Here is a 26,548-nt window from a genome sequence, read left to right as displayed (position 1 = left end):
CATCCTGTCAAGACTGAAGAAACGAAGGTTCAAAACGCTGTTTTTCTACAGGCACACACTAACAACATCTCCCAGCGGCTGATGACTCTTGAAAGGCTTCTAAGAAATGGCTCTCAGCAGTAAAATTTGTATTACTTCCCCAAATTTCCAGATGATAAGGGCTCTACTATAAAATCCACAGATACAGGAAAGCTACTGAAAAGGCAATTATCACCAGCCTACCATCTTTGAAAAGCAAGGCTGGCTGTAATATGAGCTACATTCATAACCTTGTGTAAAAGCACAACCTCCCCTCAGTTCTGTTTTTTAAATAATAGAAAGAAAAACAGTAATTCATACTGCCTCTGGCTGTTGGCTTAAGGAAGGTTCACAGCATGGACCAGACAACCCTGGATTTCCTTTTCTTTTTTCTTCTCATCTGACAGCCCCAAAACCCTGAACTTCATAAAGTTCTGGAAGAAGTGTTTTCATAGGACAGGGAGCAAAGGGAAAACATGGGTCTACAAACTATATGGCAAACATGCCCACAAAAATCACAAGTATACAGGTTTGGTTTTTTAAAAGCAACAATTCTTCAATGCAGGAAGTCTCTGATTGAGGAGGCACCAGAAGTGAGAGACTGTCATGTAGAAAATAAGTAGGCAAAGGAGCTAAATAACTGTTTGTAACTAATGTAAGCCAAGCAGCTTCATAGAAACAGAAATGTCACAACACTCACAAAGGCTGGCAAATAGCTAATCTTTGGGGGAAGCCAAATATAATAGTGTAAGTAGCAATCAAGAGGGTAACAACAGCATATATGTTGTGCATAAACAAGGACAATGTGTAATTTGGAGCTTCAGACTACAACTTCCAAACTTAAAACATAAGATAAACTAAGTTGAGTTTATAATATTAGGACCTGGGGGAAGGTCCTTCCAGAGCCTTTTCTTCTCCTATTGCAGAGCTGTTGTTTTCCATAAAAGCATTTGCAAAAACATTCAAGCCAGGGTAGTGGCACCTGCCTGAGTGCAACACTCAGTCACAGTGCAGAAATGATGACAACAATTTCCTGGCATCCCACAGGCACTGCCCACAACTAATGAAGTCATCAGCAGAGATGAAACATCCACTGCTGCTCACCCAGCTAATTGCAACCACTGTCCAATCATTGTAACCATGATGAAGAGGAAAAGAGAAGCAGAAACTAGTAGTCGGCATGGGATGGCAGTTGATATTGCCAAGATCGTAAAGGCTGAAGCAAAAGATACATGTTCAAGTCTGTAAATAGTCTGTAGCAGATAGAAGAAATTACATCCTACTTTCAAGCAATAGGCATTGCTTTTTGAAACCATGATTGTCCTGCAGATCAAATGCTACTCTGATTCTGACTCTAGACCCTATAAAGAAATGTGTTTATTATAAAAAAGGAATTTCTGATAAAAAATAGGGGAAAAAAATGGACATAGGAATGTATGATGCTTCTTTCATATTACCCAGAATTTCCTTATTTAGACAATTTGCATCCACTTACAGAAAAGACATGAGAATGTAGTCACAGTCAATATTGTTCTCTTTATACTGGACATAATGGGAAACTCTGAGTTAAGAGAGTTTTTATGGTGAATAATCTCTCATTTGTACTGTCTAAAGCACTTCTGTCCACTGTAATAAAATCCAGAGAGATGTTTATTCTCCAGATTGCTAGCAGCAAACCAGATGTGATGCATTTTGTTACAATATTTCTGATCCATTATATCAAATTATGTCAGATTAAATGCAGCCCATCAGGGAAAAGTGTTTCCTCAGACCTGTAGATTGACTCAAATGTAAAATTCAGTGTCTGCTTATCAGTGACTGCATCTTCTGCATGACATCACTTTCCATACAGCTTCTTGACTGGACATGAGGCAGCATTACCTGCAGAACTGACTATCTGGGAAGAAAATTCACAGTAAGCAGGCAGGTAATAAAAAGCTTTGTTTCACCATGGTGTTCTCAGGTTTTTTAGGTTCCTGAACAACCTCTTCACATGCTAAACCTGAAAGTCACACAGACTAATAGCAAGGAAGAACTAGTTCCCCCACCACATCAGTGTTAGCCCTCATACTGTTCAGAATAGCAGTAGGGATGATACAGTCGGTATCTCTGTTCCAAGAGTGAGGTAAGGAATTGAAACATCAATCACTTATTCCTGAGTTCAGATTTACCTTAAAGAAAAACAGTTTTAAAGTCTCAAGCTAAAGATAAGTTTTTCCCCTTCCTAAAATGGCTGTTTAGAATCACCTGTAGAGCTGCCTGTGCTCTGAGGAAGTCTGGGGAAGGAGGAGGAATAGAGCTACCTATCATAACTACGACCTGTTTGCTAACCTGGTTGGTGGTCAGGAAGTTCAACCTCTCTAAGATTAGATTCTGTATTCTAATAAAAATTTAGGTGTCTGACAAAAAAGTTAATCATCACAGCCTTAATGCCTAATGTGGAAAGAACAGTTTGCTTTCACCTAAAACATCTTCCAGACTCCTAAGTGCAGGAGAGATGGAACCAGGAGAGTAAATTGCAAAAGCCATCCCATTTAGCCGAGTGGGATCACAGGTAAGGTCAGGACAGTTAATCACTATCTATTTGCTGATAATTACCCATAAAGGTAATGAGATGCACAATTCTCTTACAGCAATTAGCTCTAGTTGATATGAATATGAAATAGGTACCTAGTAAGAGTTAACTGTAATGAAAGCAAAGGAATGAATCAGAACTAAGAGAGCATTAAAAGACAGACGACAAGGTAAGTTTAAGGGATGACTAGACATTCAAATGTATGTTTGGCGGACTGGAGAATGATTTCACATGTATTATTTGGCCAAATCTCTAAAGTGTATCAGAGACAGTAAGAATATTAAAGCAGAGCCCAATACAATTTACAAAGCATGGTAAAAGCAGATGGGAGCGTGGCTATCAGATTAACTTTGTACGAAGACTGTGGCTAATTCATCATGAGGCTTTCCAGGCTCTGAGACAGCCTGACTAGAACTGGTCCTACCAGAAAATCGTGTTTACTTCAGAGATAAAGAGATGCAAAGCTAAATCACTTCCAACCCTACCATTCTATGATTCTATGATAAAGAAACTGAAGAACTTACATTCCAGAGGCTTCTACATTCCAGAGGATTCGGTACAATTTCAGAAATTATTTTGCCAAGAACTATTTCATAATGACAGGAACTGGTTTAGCCTGAATGTAAAAGTTGCCTATTGGGACAGTTTGAAATTAAGTACGATGAAAAAAAATATCTAAAACCAGCTCTATGCACCTCACCTGTGAGATTACCCCCTCCCACTGTTCATGGCATGAAAATATGATATTTTTCCCCATTTTTCATACTTTTCTTTATCCTGTTACTGTGCAAAAGGCCTACACAAAGAACCAGTCAGCTACCTGCACAAGGCAATAAACAGAGCACATAAGAAAATTCCTACCTGTAAAACAGAAATCAAAGTTTGCAATATTTTTCAAACCTATTCAGCTTACAATTTCCAACCAACTTTAGAAAACAACAAAACAGAATATGCACAATGCTGCCAAACACACAGTATCATTATGGGAGATAGGGGCTGACTTTGCCTTAACAGCAATTTTATTTTGTCAGAACATTATAGATGGTATTAAAGCAACAAGGGTTGTATCTAGTCACATTGCACCCTTTCTCCTGAGAAACACACAGCTACACCTGCAGCCACCTAGTCTTCCAGAGCATATCGCTGCGTCTTTACGCTTCATAAACACTTCTCCTGTGTCAGCTAGGCTGAATACTACCTCTGTGAAGGGAGGAACACAACAGAAAAACATAGCCAAAGGAAGACAAGTAAAACTCCCCCTTTGCCAAACAGAAAGCCAAGCTCTGAGTACCTAAGAATATGAGAGCTATGAGGCTTAATCAACAATACCAGTAACCAGGCAAAATGAAATGTGTGCTATGCACCAGGCTTTTTAGTATAAAAAAACCCCCTACAAAATGCAGACCTTCTCCATGATGTCTCAGTCATGGTCTTAAAAGCATGGGCAGAATTTATGGCCTTGCTATGCACTAAAAAGGGAGGAATCTAGTCCAAATATGTCAGTGTCTCCTTCTCCACTTTGATGAAACAGTGTTTAATAGGACCTCTTTATTATGTTTCCACTGACCCCCAAATAATGTTCTCTTATTACCTAAAGCAGAAGGACATAAATAGGACTCTTGAGATCTATTCTACAACTCACTTTATTATTTTCCTTTACTTGGTCTGAAAGTAGGAAAGAATATAATTTACCTCTCTTCAACATATTTTTCAATTCTCACTTAAGATATCATTAGAAAACTAAAACTGATATATTAAAATGATGTTACATACAGGAAAATATAACATAATCAACTGCTGTATTGAACTTCATGTGCATCTGGCATAGACACATTTGGAATCCACTTCTGACAGGTCATTGCAGTCTAATTCTACACTATCACCAAAGACAGCTCAATTTACTCCTCTTTTTAATGTGAAAGTGAGGGTCAGTGAAAGCTACCAGATTGACATGACGGAAGATGAGTACCTAGGATACATATAGAAAGAATACTTCCTTCATATAACTCACTCTCTCCAACTTGTTATTATCTTAAACTGTCATTCAAGAGCTTTAAAACTCCTAGCTTAATACATGAGCCATCCATCCTCACATCTCTGGAGAAAAGGGATGTTAAGCTCTTCACCCGCAGAAGCAGACGTATAGGCTCTCTCGTACAAAGAGAAGTCACTTCTCTTTGTTTTCATCATAAAGTGATTCATAAGCTCTTACACTGGGCTCAGTCCCGATTCTGAAAGTTGTAATACAACATGTGTGTGGTCCAGCATGATCTGTTTTAGGAATTTAGCAAGTAAAGCGTGCCAGAGTAGGCAATGGGGACACAGAGGCCATACAGTTGCTCAGACTCTTTGGGGGCACAGTGAGGGGCAAGTAGCAGTGCTGCCTGAGTCCATTAGGTGGTGAAGGAGGCTGCAATTGACTCCTCACTTAAGGTTCTAGCACTGAGAAGTACTTGTTCTGTGTTTTTTTTTAAGGGATAGCAGCGTGACTCGTGGTCAAAGAGAAATCAAAGACACGCAGCAAATCCCAGTTGTTTTTCTGCAGTGTCACTGCCACCAGCTCCCACCACTGCATGCTGGGCAAGCTCCCAAGTTTGCATTCGTGTCTGCACAAGTTCTATATTAGCAAGTGCTGTTCCAAAAGAAGCTTTTCCTAATTTACACCTGGAAAGGATTAGACACAGCTCTACACCACACCACAAAGGACAGCCTGTTTTCTAAAATAAGCAGCTGACATACTCTGAGCAAATAGGAAAGGAGTAGGTCTCCTAATAGGCTGGCTTTCCTGTCCTCAATTCCTGGTATTTGAAGTCCTCTGTACAACCTGAAGGCATTAAGATGCCCTCAGAAATGCATTTTGAATTGGCCTTTCATGGGAGAAACTGAGACAAATTTCCAAAGTCTCACTACAAAGCCGCAGCAGTCCAGGGACACAACTGTTCCACCAAACGTGGGACACTGTTTCCTTCTTTTGGATGATCCAGAAGCTACCTGCCACCTCCTTGTTGGACTCTTCATCAGACAGACCCCGAAAAAAATTCTCAGAATAGCAAACAAATCAAACTAATGAAAAGGTCAATAATTCCTTTGGAAACTGGAAAATAATCCACAAGCCTAAAAATAAATCTGTAAAGGAAAGGGGACAGTACTCACATCACTTGAAACATAGATGGTGAGACTCTATACAAAAGAGAAACACCTGTTTCTCTTTAAAATTCTGTAGATAAAGAGAGACTCAAAAGGGGAAGAATACAGGCAGAAGACAGTTTTTTAAGATTCCAAATAGCCTTTTATTTGGACTAGGATTTATTTACTGCAGAGTTAAGCATCTCTCATAGTTTCAGAGTCTCTATTTATATCTGCTAACTGTGCAAATTTCCTAGTTCCCTGACTCCAGACCAGCTGCTGGGCACAGCTGTGCTTCAACAAAGGCACCAAAACCAGCAGGATTGCTGTGGGACTGTCATACTTTCCTAATTTCATCTGCATCTGGAAGAGGAAATCACAGTGTTTTTCTCACTCACTCCTGACACAGCTCAACAGAATACCACCAATCTAATTAAAAAAACCCCACAATAATAGATGTCCAGTCTGAGAAGCTCCCACACTTTCACAGCTTTTATTGAAACATGGCACCAGCTCTTGCTCCAAAGTACAAGGTTGCCAACATAAATATTACCAGAATCTAGGTGTATTTGCAAAACTCTTGGACAGAGCAGAGGATATTCTGTGAGCAATTAGACATGTAGAGAGACCAAGGCACAGAACTGAAAGCAATTTAGAGTCTGACAACAAACGAGTTTCTGTTTAATAGAAAGAAGGGCGTGTAAAAGCAGAATAACTAGGCAGAGCACCAACATGCCTCATCAACACGCTGCAGCTGTATGACCACATACAGTGCTATTTAGAGTTACAATCTTGAAGCAGGTTTTAGAATGTGAATTTCATGTTCATGGGAGCATCGAGCTCAAGGTTGCAGCAAGATCAAGTACCTAGGAAGAGGGACTGCCACATCTTCTACCTGGCATGCACTACTGGCTACCTGATCCCTGTCCCTGTATCCTCCCAGTCACTGGTAGTGTGCTGGCTGTCATGAACACTGTATGTACTTAATGGCCTCTTCAAACCATAGGCACATAACTTAGGTTTTGGAATTTTACTCAAAGTGCTGATTGGCCCTTAAACACTACACAGGGCAACACTGATGTTTGTCGGGATTTACTACTTTTATACATCAGAATGTAATTTATTTGCCAAAGATCAAGCAAAGTCCACAACAGAGCAAGACTAAATGCAAATGAAGTAAATGGCACACATTATGTCTTTGGTGGTGGTTTTTTATGCTAATAAGCAATACTTGGGGTGACAGGCCGTCAGAAAAGGCTCTTTCCTCCATCTGCCACAAAAAAAAACCCAAACAGCTACCACTGCACTTACTTGTTTTGACCCATACTCTGGCTAGAGAGAATGAGCCTTACACTAGGCTTTCCTTTACCAGCAACCTGGAAAAATCTTAGATACGTGCTACACTTCCCCGTGCTTCTCTTTCTCATAAGAGTCTAAGAATGTCTCTTCTAACTGAGATTTGAGTTTGAGATTTTAAGTTTTCTGGCAGTAGCTTTCTCCTACAGTGCATTTGACAATACCTTCTTTAAAGACTTTCTTTTCTTAGTCGATACTGTAACATATGCTACATAATATTATTTTCTAATTTTGCCTAAACATAGAGCTTGTTCCACAATTATTTAAGATCTAGCAAAGAAGCTAAGTATCAACATGTAATTTTTATACAATAAACTATTCCACCCATCCTAATTGAATTTGAGTTATCATAATAAGTAATTACAGTAAGAATCAAACAAAATATACTTTGGGAATCAGTGCCTAGCATATCTTATACATTTATTCACATTCTCAGTAATTGGGAAAACATATCAAATCATTAACATATAGAAAGAAAAATATGCCTTTTGAAGCTGGAAGATACTTCTAGGTTTTCATAATTGTGAGCCATAAATTCTAAAGATCCATACAAGCTAGAAACAGAAGAGCTGGATGGATCATGAAGCTCCTTTCCCTTCCTTTCTGCTTACAAAGCATAGTTCATTAAAGCATATAGCAGCCTGGCCATACTCTGCTGGGTTTAGTCATCCTAATTTTCTGTGTCTAACTGATGGGATTTCCATCCTTTGTCAAATACTCCTCCTATAACAAATGAAATGAAAAAGAAATACAGGTCATAATGAGGGTGCTGTCTATGTTATTCATATTTTTCCCTTTTTAATTTAACCCAATATTCCACTGTTAGCGTCCTGTGAACTTCATTAAATAGTTCCCCTTCCTTGGGAAGGCAATCTTCCCATCAGAGCTGATTCATCATCCTCTCTCAAGTTAACTGAACTCTTCTAATCTTTCTCCACAATTCCTCCCTTTAGCCTCCTGATTGTATTTCAACATTTTTTTTCCCCAATTTCCTTCATATTGTTACATTTCAGGCTGAGCTGCTTGACAGCACTCTCTTTAGACTTTTTTTAAAAAAATAAAACAATTTTTAAAAAGCCCAGGGAGGGTGTGGAGTCTCCATCCTTGGAGGTCTTCAAGACCCACCTGGACGTGTTCCTATGCAACCTGATCTAGGTGGACTTGCTTCTTGCAGGGGAGTTGGACTAGATGATCTCTAAAGGTCCCTTTCAACCCCTATCATTCTAGGATTCTAAATAAGAAATAGCCATGGAAGCTTGTTAGGGAAACAAAATTTTTTTATTCACATTTCTGGAACATACATTTCTACTCATGTGACTATAAATACTTTTTACTAGCATGCCTGTAGCTGTGTATCCAATGTCACTTCATTAGTACACAATTTAACTGGTGAAGAGTTGATATTCAGGCTTATTATCTTGGCAAAGGTCAATGGGTAAAACCACTTAAGGCTTCCTTCTTGTGTGCTCTGTAAATCTCATATCACTATCGAGTAAAATACACTATACAAAATCTCATCATTTGTTTAGTGCTTCATAAAGGGCAATGAATAATTTTACCTTTTCAGTGCCAAAGAAACTAGAAGTTTTTTTTCCCTTTGAGTGGCTCAAACATTATGGCATTTGATTTATAAAAAGTTGCTTGTACACCTCAAAAAAATCCAGCACTGTCTCCCAACAACCACACAAGGATTGCCATTAGCATTGCAGATATAGAAAAGTAGCACAAGACAGAAAGTCTACTATTTTAAAAGAAAATCTCTGACCTTTAAGGATTTTAAATAAACATTGCAGATCTGGGCAATATTGTTCTTTTGGGGATATAAACTCAAACCATTAATATACAAATCCAAAAGTTACCCACATTTCTGTACTGGTGAGAAATGAAATACTATGGGCCAACTAAAAATTAGAAGAAAATTAGTTATATAACAACAAAACAAATATCAATCACTAGATAAGGTCTTCTACCTGTTCTCAGGGCAGGATGACCACTAAGCTCAAGAAAAAATACGAAACAGAAGGACAAAGATTAACAAAGATTAACATTTTGATGGTCTTCAACTTTTCTCATCCTAGAACTGAAGCTCTTCACTATGCATAATTTTTTCACCTTGCAACCCTTGAATGACTTTGGAAAGTGTTAAGTATCTGGGGTTTTTTGCAGCTGGTGAAGATAGAGCAAAAATAACTCAAAATTTGTCTGCAGTGATACAAGTCAATATGAAAATTACAAGGCATGTCTATATTTTATACTTTGTAAGGCACTGAATTAGTGATGTTCCACATATCTGAAGGCTTTTTTTTTTTGAGAAGCCCCAAACAAATTTACTCGTTAGCCCAGCAGTGATGCTGAATTTACATGATCCAACTGTCCCTGCTCAAATAGTTAACCTGCAAATGCTACCAGTGGAGCAGTCAGCAGAGAGTCTGGTAGAGCAAATTGGACCATACACACTGTAGGACAGGATTCTCCATGCCTGATATACTTCAACATACCTTTTGAACAGCACCTGTGAGTCAGCTTCGCAAAGATTTCCAAGTAACAGCATTCACTGTGCTTTTACCTCTTTTTTTCCAGGGGAAATCACTGTGTTTTTTAGCTCTCACTGACAGATAAAACTTCCTTAATGTTCATTTGTTCCTTACATTAAGGTTTGTAACTTCAGTTTTGTCTCATAAGCACATCTTTACTAACTTCATGCATTAGTTAGCTGAGTCCCCTGGATTCTGGCCAGGCACACAGGGAATGATAGTTGAGAGAGTGCAATGAGGGATAAGAGAGAGGCTGACCCATGGGGAACTGTACCGTAATCAGCTTTTCATTACTGCATGGCTGAAAGGCCAAAGTGATTCATCACTGCTCTTCTGAGTGGGAAAACAGGAGAGGAGGAGGAGATGAAGGAACTCAGGTTCTGATATGAATTATCTCTATCCTATCACAGTATATAAGTACTTATCTCTAGAAGCTGCTAATCAAATATCCCAGGACTATATCATCGTGTCTTTAGAGATCTGCAAGTATTATTTTAGAGGCATCAGATAGCTCCTTCAATGTGGAAACAGTAGCTTAGTGACCCAAGACTCTAATGACTACGTTATCTGATATCTTAGATTCAGACATTTAAATCCCAGTAAAGTAAATGCAACCCCCTCAGCCAAGGTCTGTGGCTAATTACTTTTGTAATCATGAATCTTACTGTAGGTATCTTAATTGCTCTATATCACAGTTTCTCAAAACATAAAATGATAATGATATCTATCTCTTTTTTAAAAAAATATGCATATATGCAAAAATAGCATTTATTTGCAAAGGATTATCATTTTGCAACCTTGTAAATGGTTTAATGTGGGTTTATTTAGTTTATTCTGATAGCTCAAGACAGGTAGAGAGGTCAGCAACTTACTGTCTTTCTCTCATTATGACCTTGCCTGTTCCTTTGTTTAAGACTTCCCCATGTGTTATCTGTTTGCAAGTGTACAAAAAAAAAAAAAATCACCTGAGACTCCATCTCTGGCTTCTACAGAAAGAGGGGCAACACTGTGAGACTTGGCAGGCCTCACATGACTATGGCAGAGAACAGCGAAAAATCTACTGCCAATATGCAACGACTGTCTCATCAACAGTGTCAGATGGGCTACAGTTCATTCACTTATGTTTCATCTCAGTACTGAACACATCTCAGTCCCAAACATAAACAAGTCAAACACCAGGACCCCCATATATCCCCTACCAGTTGTAGGGCGGTCCTCCTTCCTGCCCTGAAGCCCTCCTAGGTACCCTTCACCAAGATGTTGCTCACACGTGTAATCCAGGAGCAATGATGAAGCAAGAAAAAACACAGTACACAGCCACATACAGGCACTTAAACAGATGCTGAGTTCCAGCTCTTGGCATGCACAATCTCTTCTGCTCCTAAAGGACACTCCATTTCAAGGGATCTACATGAGAGGAAAAAAGCTATGAGTGCCACATAGTTTTAATAGGACTTTGTTGATCGACACTTTGATGAAGCACATTGATCAAGGTGATACAGGCTAATATCCCTCCTTAAGCTGAGCGATGGGTTGTCTGGGAAGAAGCAACTCTCAGCAGAAGGGATATGACAGCTGTTTCAAAGCTGATTCTCCTGGAAGACTCACTGACTGAGACTTGGCTGGTGGCATAGACTAGGGTATGACCTATAGGAAACACAAGCATATACACACAAAGAAGGGTAAATTACCAGCATTTTAACTTTTATGGCTTCTCATGGAAAAAAGAAAAACAAAAAAAACCACCGAAAACCTAATAAACAGTGTAAAAGAGAATAGATGGGCTTAGCAAACGGTCCCCAGCCAGCAAGAGAAGACAAAAGAAAAGAGAAATCACAGCAGTGTAAATCAACCTGGGGAGAAACAGCTAAATGAGGATGCTGATTACTAATCTACATCCTGTCACTCTGACTTTATAAGCAGGTTAGCTCGAGAGGCCATGTGTGCAAAAGCAGCCCCATAAAATCACTGTCTTTCCCACTCTCATCTGTATGCACAGCAGACCAGGTTTTCACTTTCTGGCTGCAATGTTCTTGTTTCTTCTGCAGGTCCATTAGCACTGTGCATGTTTCACAGTCAATATCAATTCCAGCCTACACTTTTTTGCCTTTTTTATTTGGACACAAGTCCTTCTGTCTGCTGGATTCATTAATCTTTGACATGGCCATTTGTGGTGTTTCTTTGTTTTGATTTTTTTTTTTTTTTAAAGTAGCACAAGTGCCATTGAATTTAAATTTTAAAACAAGAAAAAAAACTAATGCGAGACATTTCAAAAATAGCAAGATAAATAATTTCTGTTTCTCTTTAATCTTTTTTTGCTTTGCTTAATTGCTTGACCTGAAAAGGTTGGAGGGTATAAAATGACATTTAAAAAAAAGAGATACCACCCTTTTGTCTGATAGAGTTCTATTTATTCCTTCTCTTGTCTCTTTTTCCCACATTCCAAGATTCCTTGCTCTTCTGCACCAGACAGGAAAGTGAAATTTGATCAGACAGGAAGATGAGTTGGCAGAAGCAACCATCAAGGCTTACAGAAATTATATACATGGTTTGAACAAGATACAGATCTGTAATGTTGCCTTAGTAAAAAGGAGAGTGACAAACTGGGACAGGAGTGAATCTCCATCCTGCTGAACTATGAATAACATCCATCCCCTTCAACAAAGTGGCCAATGGCAGCTTCTTCACAACACAGAGGTGCTCCCAGCATCAGACTGAGACTAGTGAAGTGAACTGTCAGCCTGTGACCTGTGCCATACTTTATCCACATCCTCAGCTGACCAACCCTGTGTTCAACAAGAAGAAAAGCTACAATTATTAAAAACATAGCCTTGAGGCAGGCACCTTGGCTGCAGTGCTCAGTCATCTTCCAGTAATACTTGACAGGGAGGGAAAGAGTAAAATTCAGAGCTAGTCAGTCCTCCAAGAGGACAGAGCAATCAAATGCAAATACAAAATAAAGAAGATTTGCACAAATAGAACATGAGAGCTGATCAGCAAAAATGGAGTAGCAGTGACTTTAGTGGTTTACATCAGAAAGACAGACTGCAATAGGAAAGAACTTCATTGGGGAGATAGTAACAAAATGGTGAAAACCTGTTTCCTCTCACAACTAGGCGCTGAATTGCTAAGCTTCCATGTCTAAGTATCAGACCCTGTACACTGAGATTAGGGTAAGGACTTCTGAAATTTCTTAATATGTGTTGTGGTTTAGGCCTGGCTGGGTACCAAGTGCCCACCAAGTAATTCTATCACTCCCCTTCCTAAACTGAACAGGGGAGAGAGAAATATAACAAGAGGTTTGTGAGTTAAGGACAAGGAGACCACTCACAATTACTGTCATGGGCAAAACAGACTCAACTTGGGGAGAAAAATGTTAATGAACCATCAGAACAGGGAGATAAGAAATAAAACCAAATCTTAAAACACCTCTCCCCACCCCTGTCTCTTACCCTGACCCTCCTTTTCTTCCCACCCCGTCTCTTACCCTGATCCTCCTTCCTTCCCATCCAGCGGCATAGGGGATGGAAGTTGAGGTCAGTTCATTACAGATAGACTTTGTCACTGCTTCTTTTCAGGGGAAGCCTCCTCACATTTCCCACTGCTACACTGTGGGGTCCCTCACACAGTAGATGGCCCTCTACAAACTTTTCCAGTGTGTTCCTCGATGGGCTACAGTTCCTCATCAACTGCTCCAGCATGGGGCCTCCCACAAGGGCAGCTCCTCACATCCTGCTCCAACATGAATCATCCATGGGGAGAACAGTCCTTCAGGTACCAACTGCTCCAGCCTGAGTCCCTCACAGGATCACAAATCCTGACAGCAAACCTGCTCTGGCGTGGGCTCCTCTCTCCCCACAGGCTCCCAGGTCCTGCCAGGAACTTTCCCCAGGGTGAACTTCTCACAGAGTCACAGCCTCCTTCAGGCATCCATCTGCTCTGGCCTGGGCTCCTCCACAGGCTGCAAGTGGATTTCTGCTCCCTGGGGCCTCCATGGACTGCAGGGGCACAGCTGCCTCATCATGAGCTGCACCACAGGTCACAGGGGAGTCTTTGTTTCAGGGCCTAAGCATCTTCCTCCCCCTCCTTCTCCACTGACCTTGATGTCTGTGGAGATGTTTTCACAGTCGCACTCCCTGTTGCTGCTGCAGTTTAGCAAGTGCTCAGCAACTTCTTCTCAAATACTTTAATCTTAGAGGCATTATCTCAGTCACTAATTGGCCAGATCTGGGTCATCTGTGAGTCCATCTTATAATTGACTGGCATTAGCCATGTCAGCTACAGGAGAAGCTTCTGGCAGATCTTTATTTAAAGAAGTCACCATGCAAATCTACTGCAATATGTCAAAAGACTTTCCTTTGACGTCTCTATTCTCTTAGTCACAAACATCCCTAACAGAAAGATTAAAAAAACCCACAACCACAAAAATAAAAACTATAAAACATTTGAGCTGGCTCCTGTATTCTTAATTCCTCTCACTATTTAGCAAGCACACGCCTTTTACCAATCACTCATTGAGGAGGAAATATTGTCCTAACATGGAAGATGATACATGAAGCACAAAATCCACCTTATTCTGCTCAGCTTATAACTCCTTTGCAGTGGTTTTGCCTGGGCCAGTTTTTTGGTAGAGGAGGGGCTACAGGGGTGGCTTCTTTAAACAATGAGCTGCCAGAAGTTTTCCCTATAGCTGACAGGGCTAATGCCAGTCAATTCTAAGATGGACTCACAGCTGAGTCAGGCCTGGGCAATTAGTGACTGAGGTAACATCTCTGTGAAAGACGTATTTGAGAAAGGAAAGAAGCTGCTGAGCAGTTGCTAGACAGTAGCAGCAACAGGGAGTGAGACTGTGAAAACATCTCCATAGACACCAAGGTCAGTGGAGAAGGAGAGTACTTAATCCCTGAAACAAAGACTCCCCTGTGCCCTATGGTGCAGCCGATGGTGAGGCAGCTGTGCCCCTGCAGTCCATGGAGGCCACTGGGGAGCAGAGAACCACTCACAGCCCGTGGAGGACCCCATGCCGGAGTGGGTAGATGCCTGAAAGAGGCTGTGACTCCATGGGAAGCTCACCCTGGGGAAAGTTCCTGGCAGGACCTGGGAGCCTGTGGGGAGAGAGGAGCCCACACCAGAGCAGGTTTGCTGTCAGGATTTGTGATCCTGCGAGGCACTCAGGCTGGAGCAGTTGGTACCTGAAGAACTGTTCTCCCCATGGATGATTCATGTTGGGGCAGGGTGTGAAGCTTCTGGCAGATCTTTGTTTAAAGAAGCCACTCCTGTAGCCCCCCCGCTACCAAAAACTTGGCCCAGGCAAAACCAATACATTTCACCTCTCGCCTCTTTGAATCACGTATTTAAGAATTATCATTAAAAATCTACATTTGTCACACAACTTTCACAATCTTCACTTACAACAACAAAAAAGAATTCACCACACCCAAAATGAAAAATAACACCATCATAACACCAAACAAAAGTGGACAATTTACATATAATCTACCCCTCGTCCCTTCACAACTGAAACAAACCAAAATTCTCCACATTCTAACACCATTCAGTCCATGTTTTGCGAATTCCTGCTCCCAAATACAATCCTTATCTCAGACTCCTCATAACCCTCATGCCGAGTATTGGACAGCAAAAAGACTGTGGTGGCTTAGCCCTGGCTGACAATAACCGGACCACAGAGTTACTCACTCCTCCCCACCTCAGCAGGATGGGGAGGATAATCAAGAGAGGATTCTAGAGCTATGCCAGTTGAGATAGGGCCAATTGAATAGAACGCCACAGAGAATAAGCAATTGCAATGCTGGCTATGGGTTGCAACAAAGCAGCAGTGCCGGGGTCACCGCTCCCCATCCACAGCCCCGTGCTCAGCCCCAGCAGCTTCCCTGAGTTCCAGTCATGACATCACACAGTAGCCAATGGCCTGGCCGTGCCCCCTGGGCTATTCCTATCCCCGCCAAACCTGGGACACCTTTGCTCTGCTGCAAGGGCTGTGTGAACTAAGCAGCCTCACTTCAGCAGTCACAAAAGCAACAGAGAGGAAATCGGAGCTATAGAAGAAGAGTTCCTCCTTTTATCACTCTACTTTGCAGCTCTACCAAAGACCAGGCAGGCCAGGAAGACTGACCTACCTTCTAATCTCTAATGCAAATATTCCCCCAAGAGATGAATAAGGTTTATAAATGACAGCTACTCCATATACATTTCTCATTCCCAGCACAAGTCTAAGACTCCCAGAGCTGTCAATCTAATATGCTTTTCAGCTGAGAGTTGAATTGTCATTTTCCATTTTTACTCATTTAATGAAAGGTAGTAGATGAAAATTCACCATTTAAAATATTGTATTTTTTCTTTTTGCAGCAGTTTGAAATGGGGCCTGTGGGTATTGTGACTGTCAGGCTTAGAAGTCTGATTCTATATACTCCGTTTGAATCCTAAACTCTGGTGCTTCGATACAACTTCCAACAGCAATCTCTTCCAACCTGCCCTGTCCTGCTGCTCTCTCCAGCAGCATCGCAACATGAAGGATTACAATCCTTCCTTGTTCAGAAATAGAAAAATGCTATTGCTCACAGGAACACAGATCAGGATGGTAGGAAACCCCTACCCACAGGGCTCAGGCTGACCACAAGAGGACTATGCCTTAACAGGCAGAACTTCAGAAGTCAACAACTGTAGGCCATTAAAAATGGAAAACATCATGAGACCAACACCACATATTATGAGGCTTGTCTTGTACATCCTCCCTGCTGCTGTATCTCTTCAGTGGGACAACTTTTGCACTAATGTGCTGGTTATCTCCTGAGTTTTACATTTTACCTATCCATGTACTCAGCACCTATAATCATCACCAAGCAGAAAGTCACTGTGAAACTTGTATTAAGATTTGATTTATACAATACAGTCTCCTCTTCTGTACCTTATCTCCCAGCTTTAACCTTTTTGCTCTCAATTGCCCAGAAAAAAAAAAATGAGGGTGCTGGTAAGGAAGCAAATAAAGATCATGAAAATTATCTTTCCACTACGCATTCTCAGGCCCTTTAGCAGAGTGAAAGAGAAAGATTTCCCCCTGGAGAGCCATACCTCACGGTCTGGTACCTAGTAGTGGCAGATTCCCCAGGATCACCCTGTGAGCTATTCCGTGGATTAACTGCATATGAGAGAAGGCAGACAAACCAAGGAGATCTAGGTGAGCCGATATACACCACCAAGTAGGATCTTTCCATGCTTGTGGTGGTGACTGTGCTTTTGCATATCCTTTCCATATCACATAATAGCCTTGTGTGATCAATCAAACTGTCTAAGGGGTGATTGCCTATCTCCACATGGAGAGAGAGTCAATTAAGGGACAATCACAAATGCCAAGTCTTTGCTCTCCCCCTGAGATGGATAGAGAAGAAATGAGACAGAAAATGCCCGTGCCAGCGCCTGCCTTTCAGCTTGATGGCTTCAACTGGGCAAAGCAGAGAGATAGAGAAAGCTAATTTCACAGATAACATCTCCAAGGTCTTTATAGTAATTTTAAATATTGGAAATAATTTTTCATGACAAATGACTCTACTTTATTCTGGCCACTGTATCAAGATATTCCCATTAATTGTAGGGACAATTGGCAGTCTCAGCAGAAACACAAACTGGTCTGATTTGAAGGTATGGAATGGGAGGGGGGTATGAAGCCATGGGACTGAGATCAGTCACTGAGCAATAAGAAACTCAAAGACATCAAGAAGTCTAAAGCAACTCTTACACTCAGTGTCATCAGTTCATCTCTACGCACCTGGTAGATCACAACAGACAGAGTGCATACTCAAAGTAAGCAAGGCCATTCTGAATCATACATGTGACATGCCATTATATGTTTTTTTGAGAGTTACTTGGGAAAGCTAGGACAAGAAGGTGAAAAAGTATCTCCTTTCTTCTTGGTGACTAACCACTTCAGATGATCATAGTTTTTAGTAATTTCTACCTTCCCCTGATACAGACCGATTCAGGCAAAACTGACCTGCTATGACAAGATGTCCTTTAATGTGAGAGTTATCTGAGCAGCACTGTGTCTTGACTTATAAGATGGGGAGAATTTTGTGGTTTGTGTCAAGGCATAGCCATTGTTCTGAACTACCATGTATAAACCAGCAGATAAATAAATATGCCACTAGAATATCAGTCCTGTAGAAGAAGCTTGCACTAACAGAAGTATACGATGCTAAAAAGCATTACCAAATGTTCTTATTCAACTATCCATCAACAGCATCTTTAGTTGTTCAAGTGCTCCTTACAGGAGCTGACAGTAGCACAAAATCTAACACAGTTTTGGAAAAGCATGTTTCTTGAAGTGGGAGGACCTTGTGAAAGCTACATTCAGCAATAAACAGGCAGAAACACAGAAGTTTAGAGAAAAACAGCAGAAATTATCTTCTTCTGTGCCATCAATTACCATATTCAGATAAGATAAAGAGCACCTGGAGTACTAAAAAATTCACATGCAGCATGGAAGGCAGGAGTGGCCTTAAATATCAAGAGCATATGATGATGGAAATAGGATAAAGAAACAGGAAAGAACACACAGATTAAAAATCATACCCATGTCATTATAAAATACAGAAGAGATAATAAGTTGATTTTTATACGGTCTCAGATTTTCCAGCTGCTCAGCAGATGCTGTTGGAGATTGGCACATCAATGAGACTCTTCGAAGTTAAAGTTCAACAGCCTAAAGACCATGAAATTATTTTTTTTTCAAAAAGATGCAATCAATGTGAATTAACTGCACACTCTACTGAGGATATCACAAAGGCATTACAAAGTAACAAATGCCATCACTTGTCCTGAAAACAGCATATATTCATAGTCGCTTTTAACTGAATATATACATCTATGCACAATAAAATTCTGATGTGTGGAAAGAATTGCAATATAAATCCACAGAAGTGAGAGACTCTGAAATGATTCATTCATATTATTTCTCTGCCGTTACAAGCCTCTCCTTGGCTGCATTGTCCTTACTGGAGCTAGCACATCTTGGGAATTGTTTGGATGTTAGAACAGAAGTCTAACATGGAAGGCAAGGAGAGGAAGCAAAGATGGAGAACACATACAAGCCTAATACAGTAGAATAATCTAGTACTTATGGGCCCAACACATGCCCTCTGCTCTGACACCCAGTCAATAGGGAGAAATAGGAGGGAGCTAAACATAGAAAGCTGAGGCCCCTGGTTCTTGAGCAGAACAACTGTGCACAGCATATACTGCAGTAGTAGCTGCTTGGGCCAAACAAGAGAACAGCCACAGGCACTACAGATGGACTGATGGCAAATGAGGAAAGGAACTTATCACACAAATGTCCTTAGCAAAAGCTAACATGCTTCAGGTCATGTTTAATGGAGACCTTACTAAAAATTAGTGAGGAACAAATCAAAATGGTTGTGGAGGGATTGTGTGAGCTCTTTTTCTAAACTCAGATAGGAATCTTTTCTCCACAGTTTGAAGACATTTTGGGAAATGGTACAATAGGGACCTACCTGGTACTAGTAAGTCAATGAACAGATGAGCTCTAAAACAGACCTTCAATTTCTAACATCTTTTACTTTATCTCATGAAATCATAAAAATTATTCTGATGTTTTGACTTTACTAAAGTCTTTTTATAGTCAAGATCCAGTAGGGATTAAAAGCATTAAAACACTGCAGCAAAGGCTTTTCTCCTAATGTGGCCAGCACTTCTGGGAACCATAAGAAAATCTGTTCTCGGCAGTTATCTAGCGCTATACTGCAGGCTCAGAAGATCTGGACAGTCAAAAAAGCATCAGTGTATTTGAGGGTTTTTAAAACAAATTCACAAACACATAATCATCATCAAAACTCTTCACTAAAAATAATGAAATTAAAATCTGTGCTGCTACCTGTGCTTGAGACAGCAAAGCATGAAGCACTTCAACCACATAGTAAATGATTTTGTAGCATTTCTTATTACCAGTAATTTTATAACATCTCTGTTTATTGCATACATAATGGGCAGATATGTGTTGTCATTAAACTGATCTTGGCAAACATTGCTATAAAGATACCTGGCAGATAATAAAATGTGTAGCCTGATGCTCAACACCAGCATTACCAATAACAGGTACATTGCTGTTCACAAACTGTATGCCACAAAACATAAAAGAAGCCTGGTTTGCTCTGGATGTAAATCATCCATCTGTGAGTAAACCTAAACAGAAAGAGACACTGGTTCCAGCCCTTGGGAGAATAGGAGTGGGCTATTTCTGCCTTGCTGCATTGAATATCAGGTGAAGCTCAGCAAAGAGCAAGGGCTGGAACAAGACTTATTTTTTCTTACTTGGAAAGGCCCCAGGCTGTGTTCATTTCTGAGCAATTAACTTCAAAGGTTTAATATCTAAAACTCAGTGTTTTTCAGCCTTAAATGGCTAGCAGTCTCCTACCAACCTACCTTTTCTAATCTTATCAGTATATTTTTCTTAATTAAAAAAAACCCAAAACCTCCAATCAAGGCAATAACGTAGAAGAAAGCATTAAAAAGTGAGTGAGCAACATTTGATTTTCATTGGTCTAATCCAATCTGATTTTCAGTTGTCCTTTTCTTTGTGTCCTTCCAAGGTTTTTGCCTTATACAGTCCCTCTCAGTTTCAGTTGAAGAAAAGCATGCAGACAGCTGTCAAGATCCACAGAAGAGCAGACCTCATGCACCTTTCTGAGCCCATGGCATTTTCACTGCAGCTTCAGAAAAAAGCTAATGTGAATACAACACACGTTGCCCTCCTCCTGTTTTTTAATGCCAGGGCTTTGGGGTCATTTTCAGAAAAGTCCATGGGTTGTGAGGAAGAGCTTTGTAATCACAGAGAAGTACAGCATCCTCTATCAGCCAGATCCCAACTCCTACCTCTAACACCATAAGTGCAATTAATTGGGAGCTCCAGTGACCTAATGCTGCAACTGGTGTCAAACACCAACAAACCAAAACACAAAGAATACAGTACATATCAAGTACTTAAAAACACTAAAGATCCTCCACAGTAGCTGCAACAACTCATGCTCCTGCAGGTCTGTAACAGCCTTCCAGCCCTTCTTGCTCACAAGACTTGCAACTTAACTCTAATTTTGACTGGGTTCAGTATTATAAGGTAGTTCACATGAAACAGGAGGAAGTGTGCTACCCTTTTTGTCAATCTCAAAGCCTGCCTTACATCTGATGAGAAAGCATTTGGGAAGCATTCTCATAGACTTGCAGATATTTTATGCTCTTTATTTCAAATTAACTAGCAAAACATAGATCTGTTGGAACAAGGTACTTATGGAACAGAGTGGCAGCACTGCAGATACTGTTCTCAGATACTCCCATTATTGCTAAAAACCTAGGATGAAAGAATGACTAAATACTACCAAGAATACAAGCTCCAAGGGTTTTTTCCCTAACATCCAACACTCTACAACCCAAGACCTATCAAACCCAGTACAAAGCCTCAATATATACTTAAAATCATAACTTCCATCACAAATCCACTTCAGTTCCTGCCATTTCAGAGATACTCAAAAATTGTCTTTCAGTTTGAGAGTCTTTCAGGCATGATTAGATCTTTGTCTCCACCATATATACTCTAATCAGATATAGGAGGAGTGCAGGAGAGCTCAGGGACCAGGAGGGAGGACTGTTCATTACCACGTTACAAGACACTTGGAGCATCACTTGCAGGAGGAATTGTGTATTGTCTATTAACTTATTTTCTATTTTCTTTCCTTTATGCTCCCACCCCAAACAAGACATCATCTTTTTTTGTCAGTCTAGTAGCCTTGGAAATTTGGTACTGTCATTTCCTCTGCAGCACAGACAGTTACCTTCTGGAGTGCAGCAATACTCAACTATCAGGCCAGAATCTCCACATAGTCAATAAAAGGAGACAAGTAAATCAACAAAAGGAGGCAAGCAGATTGTGTTATTCCTGAGAAGCAACTATGTTCCTCCACTGACTGCATAGGGAACAAGACATTTAGCACACGTTCCCATTGCCAGGCTTGTACTTTTTGAATCTTGGAGTACTTATCCAAGGCATCTAAAGCAGGAGGTCACAATACTATTTTGAATTCATGCCATCTTGAATCTTATTTCCTGATGGACAGCCAAACCACCACTCCCTTCCAACAGCTACTGTGGAATCTGTCAAGTTCCAGAAACTCATCCAAATGCTGTGTTTACAGCGACTCTGTGATTTTAATGGTGACTCAAAAAGGCTCTGCTAATATATGATTTGCAACATTGCCACACTGAATTAGACCGGGTAGCGGAGAACCATTATATAAAGATGATAGAAAATGGGAAGCTCAAGGATTTAAGAAAACAAATAACTAATGGGTACATTGCCTGGTCAGCACAACCTCTGGTGGAAGGTATCAGATGGTGTCCACATCTAGGCAATTGCCAGCATTTGGCTGCTGCCTTTGCTTAGCCTCACAGACTATCATTGACCATGTATGGCCTATGAATCCCATTGCACTTTCATCTCCTTCCCCTGCCACTGGCTACAGAACTGGAGAGAAAGACAATCTCACAAGCAGATCAAAGGAAATTTATTAAGAGGGAAGAGAGTCTTGTTTAGGTGAATTATTTGTTTCAGTCTTTCTGAAGATGAAACACCAAGGACTTAAATGTTAGTATACCTGGCACAAGCCTTCATGATTTGTCTCCCAAGACTACTTTTTCCTAGTTAGTATGGGAAAAACATACAGTTACTAAAAGAACAAGAGTGGTCCTACCACCATTTCTAAGACTCTGGGATATCCCACCCTGGGTAGAAGTCAGATCAGACATGAACTGGTCTTTGCCATGGCTCAAACTATTTCTTTGGTGCAATTTCAATTACTCTAAGGAGGCACTACATTACCCTTAGAAGCTATGACACTTTAAGACTGAAAAAACCTTTATCTGCTTACATCACGGCAAACACTGAATGGTTGATTAGATATTGAGATTGTAAGAATGAATTTGAGGCCTTGGAAACAGTTCTCCACTCTGTGCCATATCAAACTGCAGCCACCACAAGGTTTCTTCATCTGCACAGAGTTACTGCCTGAGCAGATCACTGCATCCAAAGTCTGCTGCATCCAGTGTAACTTGCTGAATATGAAAAGATGTTGTTTTACTGACAAGACAAACTCCCACAAGCTTTAGATATACACAGAGTTCTATGTATTTGCATAGTTCCACCATGAATAGAGAATTCAAACCTCTTTTTTAACTACCATACAATCAATTTCCTTTTCAAGTCCCTTTTAGATGTATAACAGTCCTTCATATGGAAAAATATAAAATGTATGAAAAATACAGCATTATAAATGTAGAAACATTATACCTGGAAAGAGGGAGATAGACTTTACCATCAACAACAAATGAATCATCTGCCTCTCTCCCTGGAGTTGTATGTCTTTTGTATTTTTAGTATCCTAACAAAATGTTAAGTACATGTTTTGCTTTGTGAATTATTTTTCTGGCAGCCATCAAACACAGAAGATCCTTTATTCTAGGCTCCCCTGCCCCTTAGCCCTTTAACCTATATCCCGAAGCTGCAAAATCCTTCCAAGAATTACACTCCTCTCTTTTAACAGCACCGAAGTTTAAGGACTGAGTAAGGTGAGGGAGACAGCCCTTCTCAGATAACAGATGGCAGAGTGGAAAAATGGGTCAATAGCTGCCTCTTATTAAAAGAGATAGGCTGCTCTTTTTTTTCCCCTTATGCTCCAGCCTCTGTGGTCCCTGGGTCTTTGTGGTCCCATGGCATTTCTTTAGTAACTAGGCATAAGTGCCACCATAGCATAGCAGCATCTCTCACTTTGATTCCTTTCCAATCTCAGTCTCAACTTTTCTCCTTCCAACAGCATTTGTACCACAGGGCAGTTGAAGTCAGGACTTGCCATAATCCTTGGCTGTCAGACCATGAGAATGAGAAATTTCATTGGTAGTCTGCAGTACTTTTATTCATGGAGGCAAAAATCACACAGTAACTAGACAAAACACTTCCCAAACCTGTGGATGAGAAAATCTCAGATGTTTCCAGAATCTTCTAATCCAATGTTGCCTATAAAAGAAAACTGCTAAGCTGACATTGGTACAGCCAAAGCCCATGATTCTTATATTTTCACCCATGTCCTCACAGCACGGATGGCAGCGCTGGTGCTTCATCTGTTTTAAGGACCATTGGCAATTAACTACTATTGCTGCTTAGGGCAGCATGCTACAAATTGCTGTCTGTGAGAAGCTTTATGAATGATCATAGATCTTGTGCTTTATAACCTAAAAATCCCCATTTGGTCTATAGGAAGAATTTTGGTCTTTACAAAAACATCCTGCAGAGAAAAGTCTTTGGAGAGTGAATGAATTATAAATCTCCATTCTGCCTAATATTTTATGCATTGTATCTCACTTTCATGTTCTTTCTCATAAGTAGCATGGTAGTATGATCAATATTAAAAAATGCATAGGGGAGACACTGAGTGGGAAAGGAGATTCTCAAATATTTATGTCAGAGGCTCAAAAATATCTGAACTTTCAATACTAAGACACATGCTATAACCAACCATTAGGCCATGGTACCAAGTAAGGTAATAAAAAAGGAACTGAAAGCTCTAAGACTCTGCTAATGGTTTACAGTCAATTCTTGGGTGTACTGTGAGGGCAGTTCAGCCAGAATTCAGTGCTAATGGCCAAATATTAGCAGAAAGATCAGTTTCAATGTAAGAAAATATCCTTTAGGGAATATTGTGTTTTTCTAAGTTTTTCTTAGCTCCCCCACCCCCTTTTTTTTTTTTTTAAATCACTTACCTACCTCATTCTGAGGGTGGCATCAGCGCAATAAGGACAAAAACAATTCAGGGAACCATCTGCTCTTTGAGTAATATGTAAAACACTAAGGTATCTTACCTTAGTGTGACACAGAACACATATGTTTTCTCTGCCTGCACTTGTGCCTCATATCTCACAGAATCACAGAATCGTAGGGGTTGCAAGGGACCTCTAGAGATCATCTACTGCAACTCCCCTGCTAAAGTAGATCCACCTCGATCAGGTTGCACAGGAATGTGTCCAGGTGGGATTGAAAGCCTCCAGAGAAGGAGACTCCACACCCTCCCTGGGCAGCCTGTGCCAGGACTCCCTCACTCTTCCAGTAAAGAATATTCTCCTTATGTTTAAGTGGAACTTTTTGTGTTCTAGCTTTTCTCCATTACCCCTTGTCCTCTCCAATCATGTCTTTAAATCATAGAATGGTCACTAGAAATTAAATCAGAAAGCATAACATAGAGAGAATCTCCCACCAACTCCTACAGATTTGTCTTATTAGAGGTGAATCCAGTGTCGCTGTTAACACTATCTCATTACCCGTAATAAACCCTCAAGGAAATCCCGTCACACAAAACAGAGGACAACTAAATAGAACTAGCGTGTATCACCTGTCTCATGCAAGAAAAATCTACATAACTCACATTCACACTTGGTACTGCTTCCAGTAATTTGCCTGACACTTCTCACATGCAGCAGCATTTTCTGGCTTAGGAGACAAACCATATTTGTTTAAAGAAACTCTGGAACCTGAAGGCAAGGTCTTCAGAAGGCTTAGGGAGATAAGTGGCAGATGAAGGAAGTAAGCTCATGAAACAAAGGTGGCAAAGAGTGGAAGGAAATGAGAAGAAACCTTTCCTAGTGTGATGACTGAAACTTAGCATTGGGAAGACCAACAAGAGCAGGGGAAAGTCTAATTCTCCCAGATACCTTCAACTCTGTGGAACAGATGTCAGAAAACTCATCTTACCTCGCTCACATGTTCTACCCCAGTAGCCAGTGCCAGTGCAGTCACAAATGAAGCGGTTCCAACCATCTTTGCAGACTGCATTGTTCTTACATGGGTAGCTGTCACACTGCTTGGTGCTCAGGCGTGAGCAGGAGGACTTGACACCTGCAGCGTTCTGTGCCTCTGCCAGCTGCCGGATATTCTTGCTTCGTCCATCAATGAACAAATCTCGGATACAGCCGACATATCCATAGTTCAGCATTGCTGTCCAGAGCTCTGTGGGAAGGATGAGTCCTGCCCGGTTCTCAGGCAGCCCACCAAGGTACATGTCACCTTCCAGATCAAGGATCTCACTCTCCCCACTAGCGGTGAATGGGGTGCGTCTGCTGTTCACTGAGATAGTACCTAAAGAGGAGGATAAAGAGACATCAACACTGTCACTTACAGATTCAGTCTGGTTCTTTTTTTTTTCAATAAGTGAATGAGGTGTGAGGTTCAGCACAGGAGAAGATTTCTCCCTATTCAAATGCATTCCTAACAGAGACAATGTCTCCTACACATCTGTCTCTGCTCTTGAGCCTCAAGCAATAAGTACTTCCACGCAGTGACTGATCATCTGTCTGTATCCCACTTTGCATTATGAGGTCACAAAAATAATATACAATGGCTAAATAATAATATGTATAAACGGATCATTACTTAATGGTGTTCTTCCAGCAAAGCAAAGACTTACTGAGAAGATAGAGAAGTTTGATGGTATCAGGACTGTAGAGAAAATAAAAAAGATAAGTAAAAGCATGTTAATTCACACTACATAGATCCTCCAGAAAATAATTCATCATATGTCCAAAGCTGCACCAGGGTGATGGAACTAAAAAGACTCTCATGAAGTTTGTAGCATCGGGGAGAATGGTGGATGCATTGGAGGAAGCACAGAGCTACCATTCAGAGAAACTTTTACAAGATAGAGCAAAGGGCTTATAGACATGTTTGATGTAAATCAACGAAAATATATACAAAGTCAAACACTGGGGGCATAACACCCTCACATGTAAGTACAGGTTGGAGACCAGCTGGCTAAGGAGGAATTCTGCAGAAAAGGACCTGGGGATATGGTTGACAACAATCTGCACCTGAGTTTGC

The 26,548-nt window shown here is 40.6% G+C and overlaps 1 protein-coding gene across 12 annotated transcripts in view; it reads right to left on the bottom strand.

Annotated features, from left to right (window-relative positions):
• Window positions 1-26,548, bottom strand: part of NRXN3 (neurexin 3) — a 1,013,224-nt gene that overhangs the window by 669,173 nt on the left and 317,503 nt on the right. For all 12 annotated transcript variants that reach the window (XM_061997781.1, XM_061997782.1, XM_061997788.1 and 9 more), the window contains one exon: window positions 25,427-25,810. In XM_061997781.1, coding sequence (XP_061853765.1) covers window positions 25,427-25,810 — 384 coding nt within the window. The remainder of the gene's footprint in view (window positions 1-25,426; window positions 25,811-26,548) is intronic.

The sequence above is a fragment of the Colius striatus genome, chromosome 6 (assembly GCF_028858725.1).
Source record: "Colius striatus isolate bColStr4 chromosome 6, bColStr4.1.hap1, whole genome shotgun sequence".
NCBI classification, from domain to species: Eukaryota; Metazoa; Chordata; class Aves; order Coliiformes; family Coliidae; genus Colius; species Colius striatus.
Note: the sequence above shows the minus strand (reverse complement) of the source record. Positions and strands in the feature narration are given on the sequence as shown.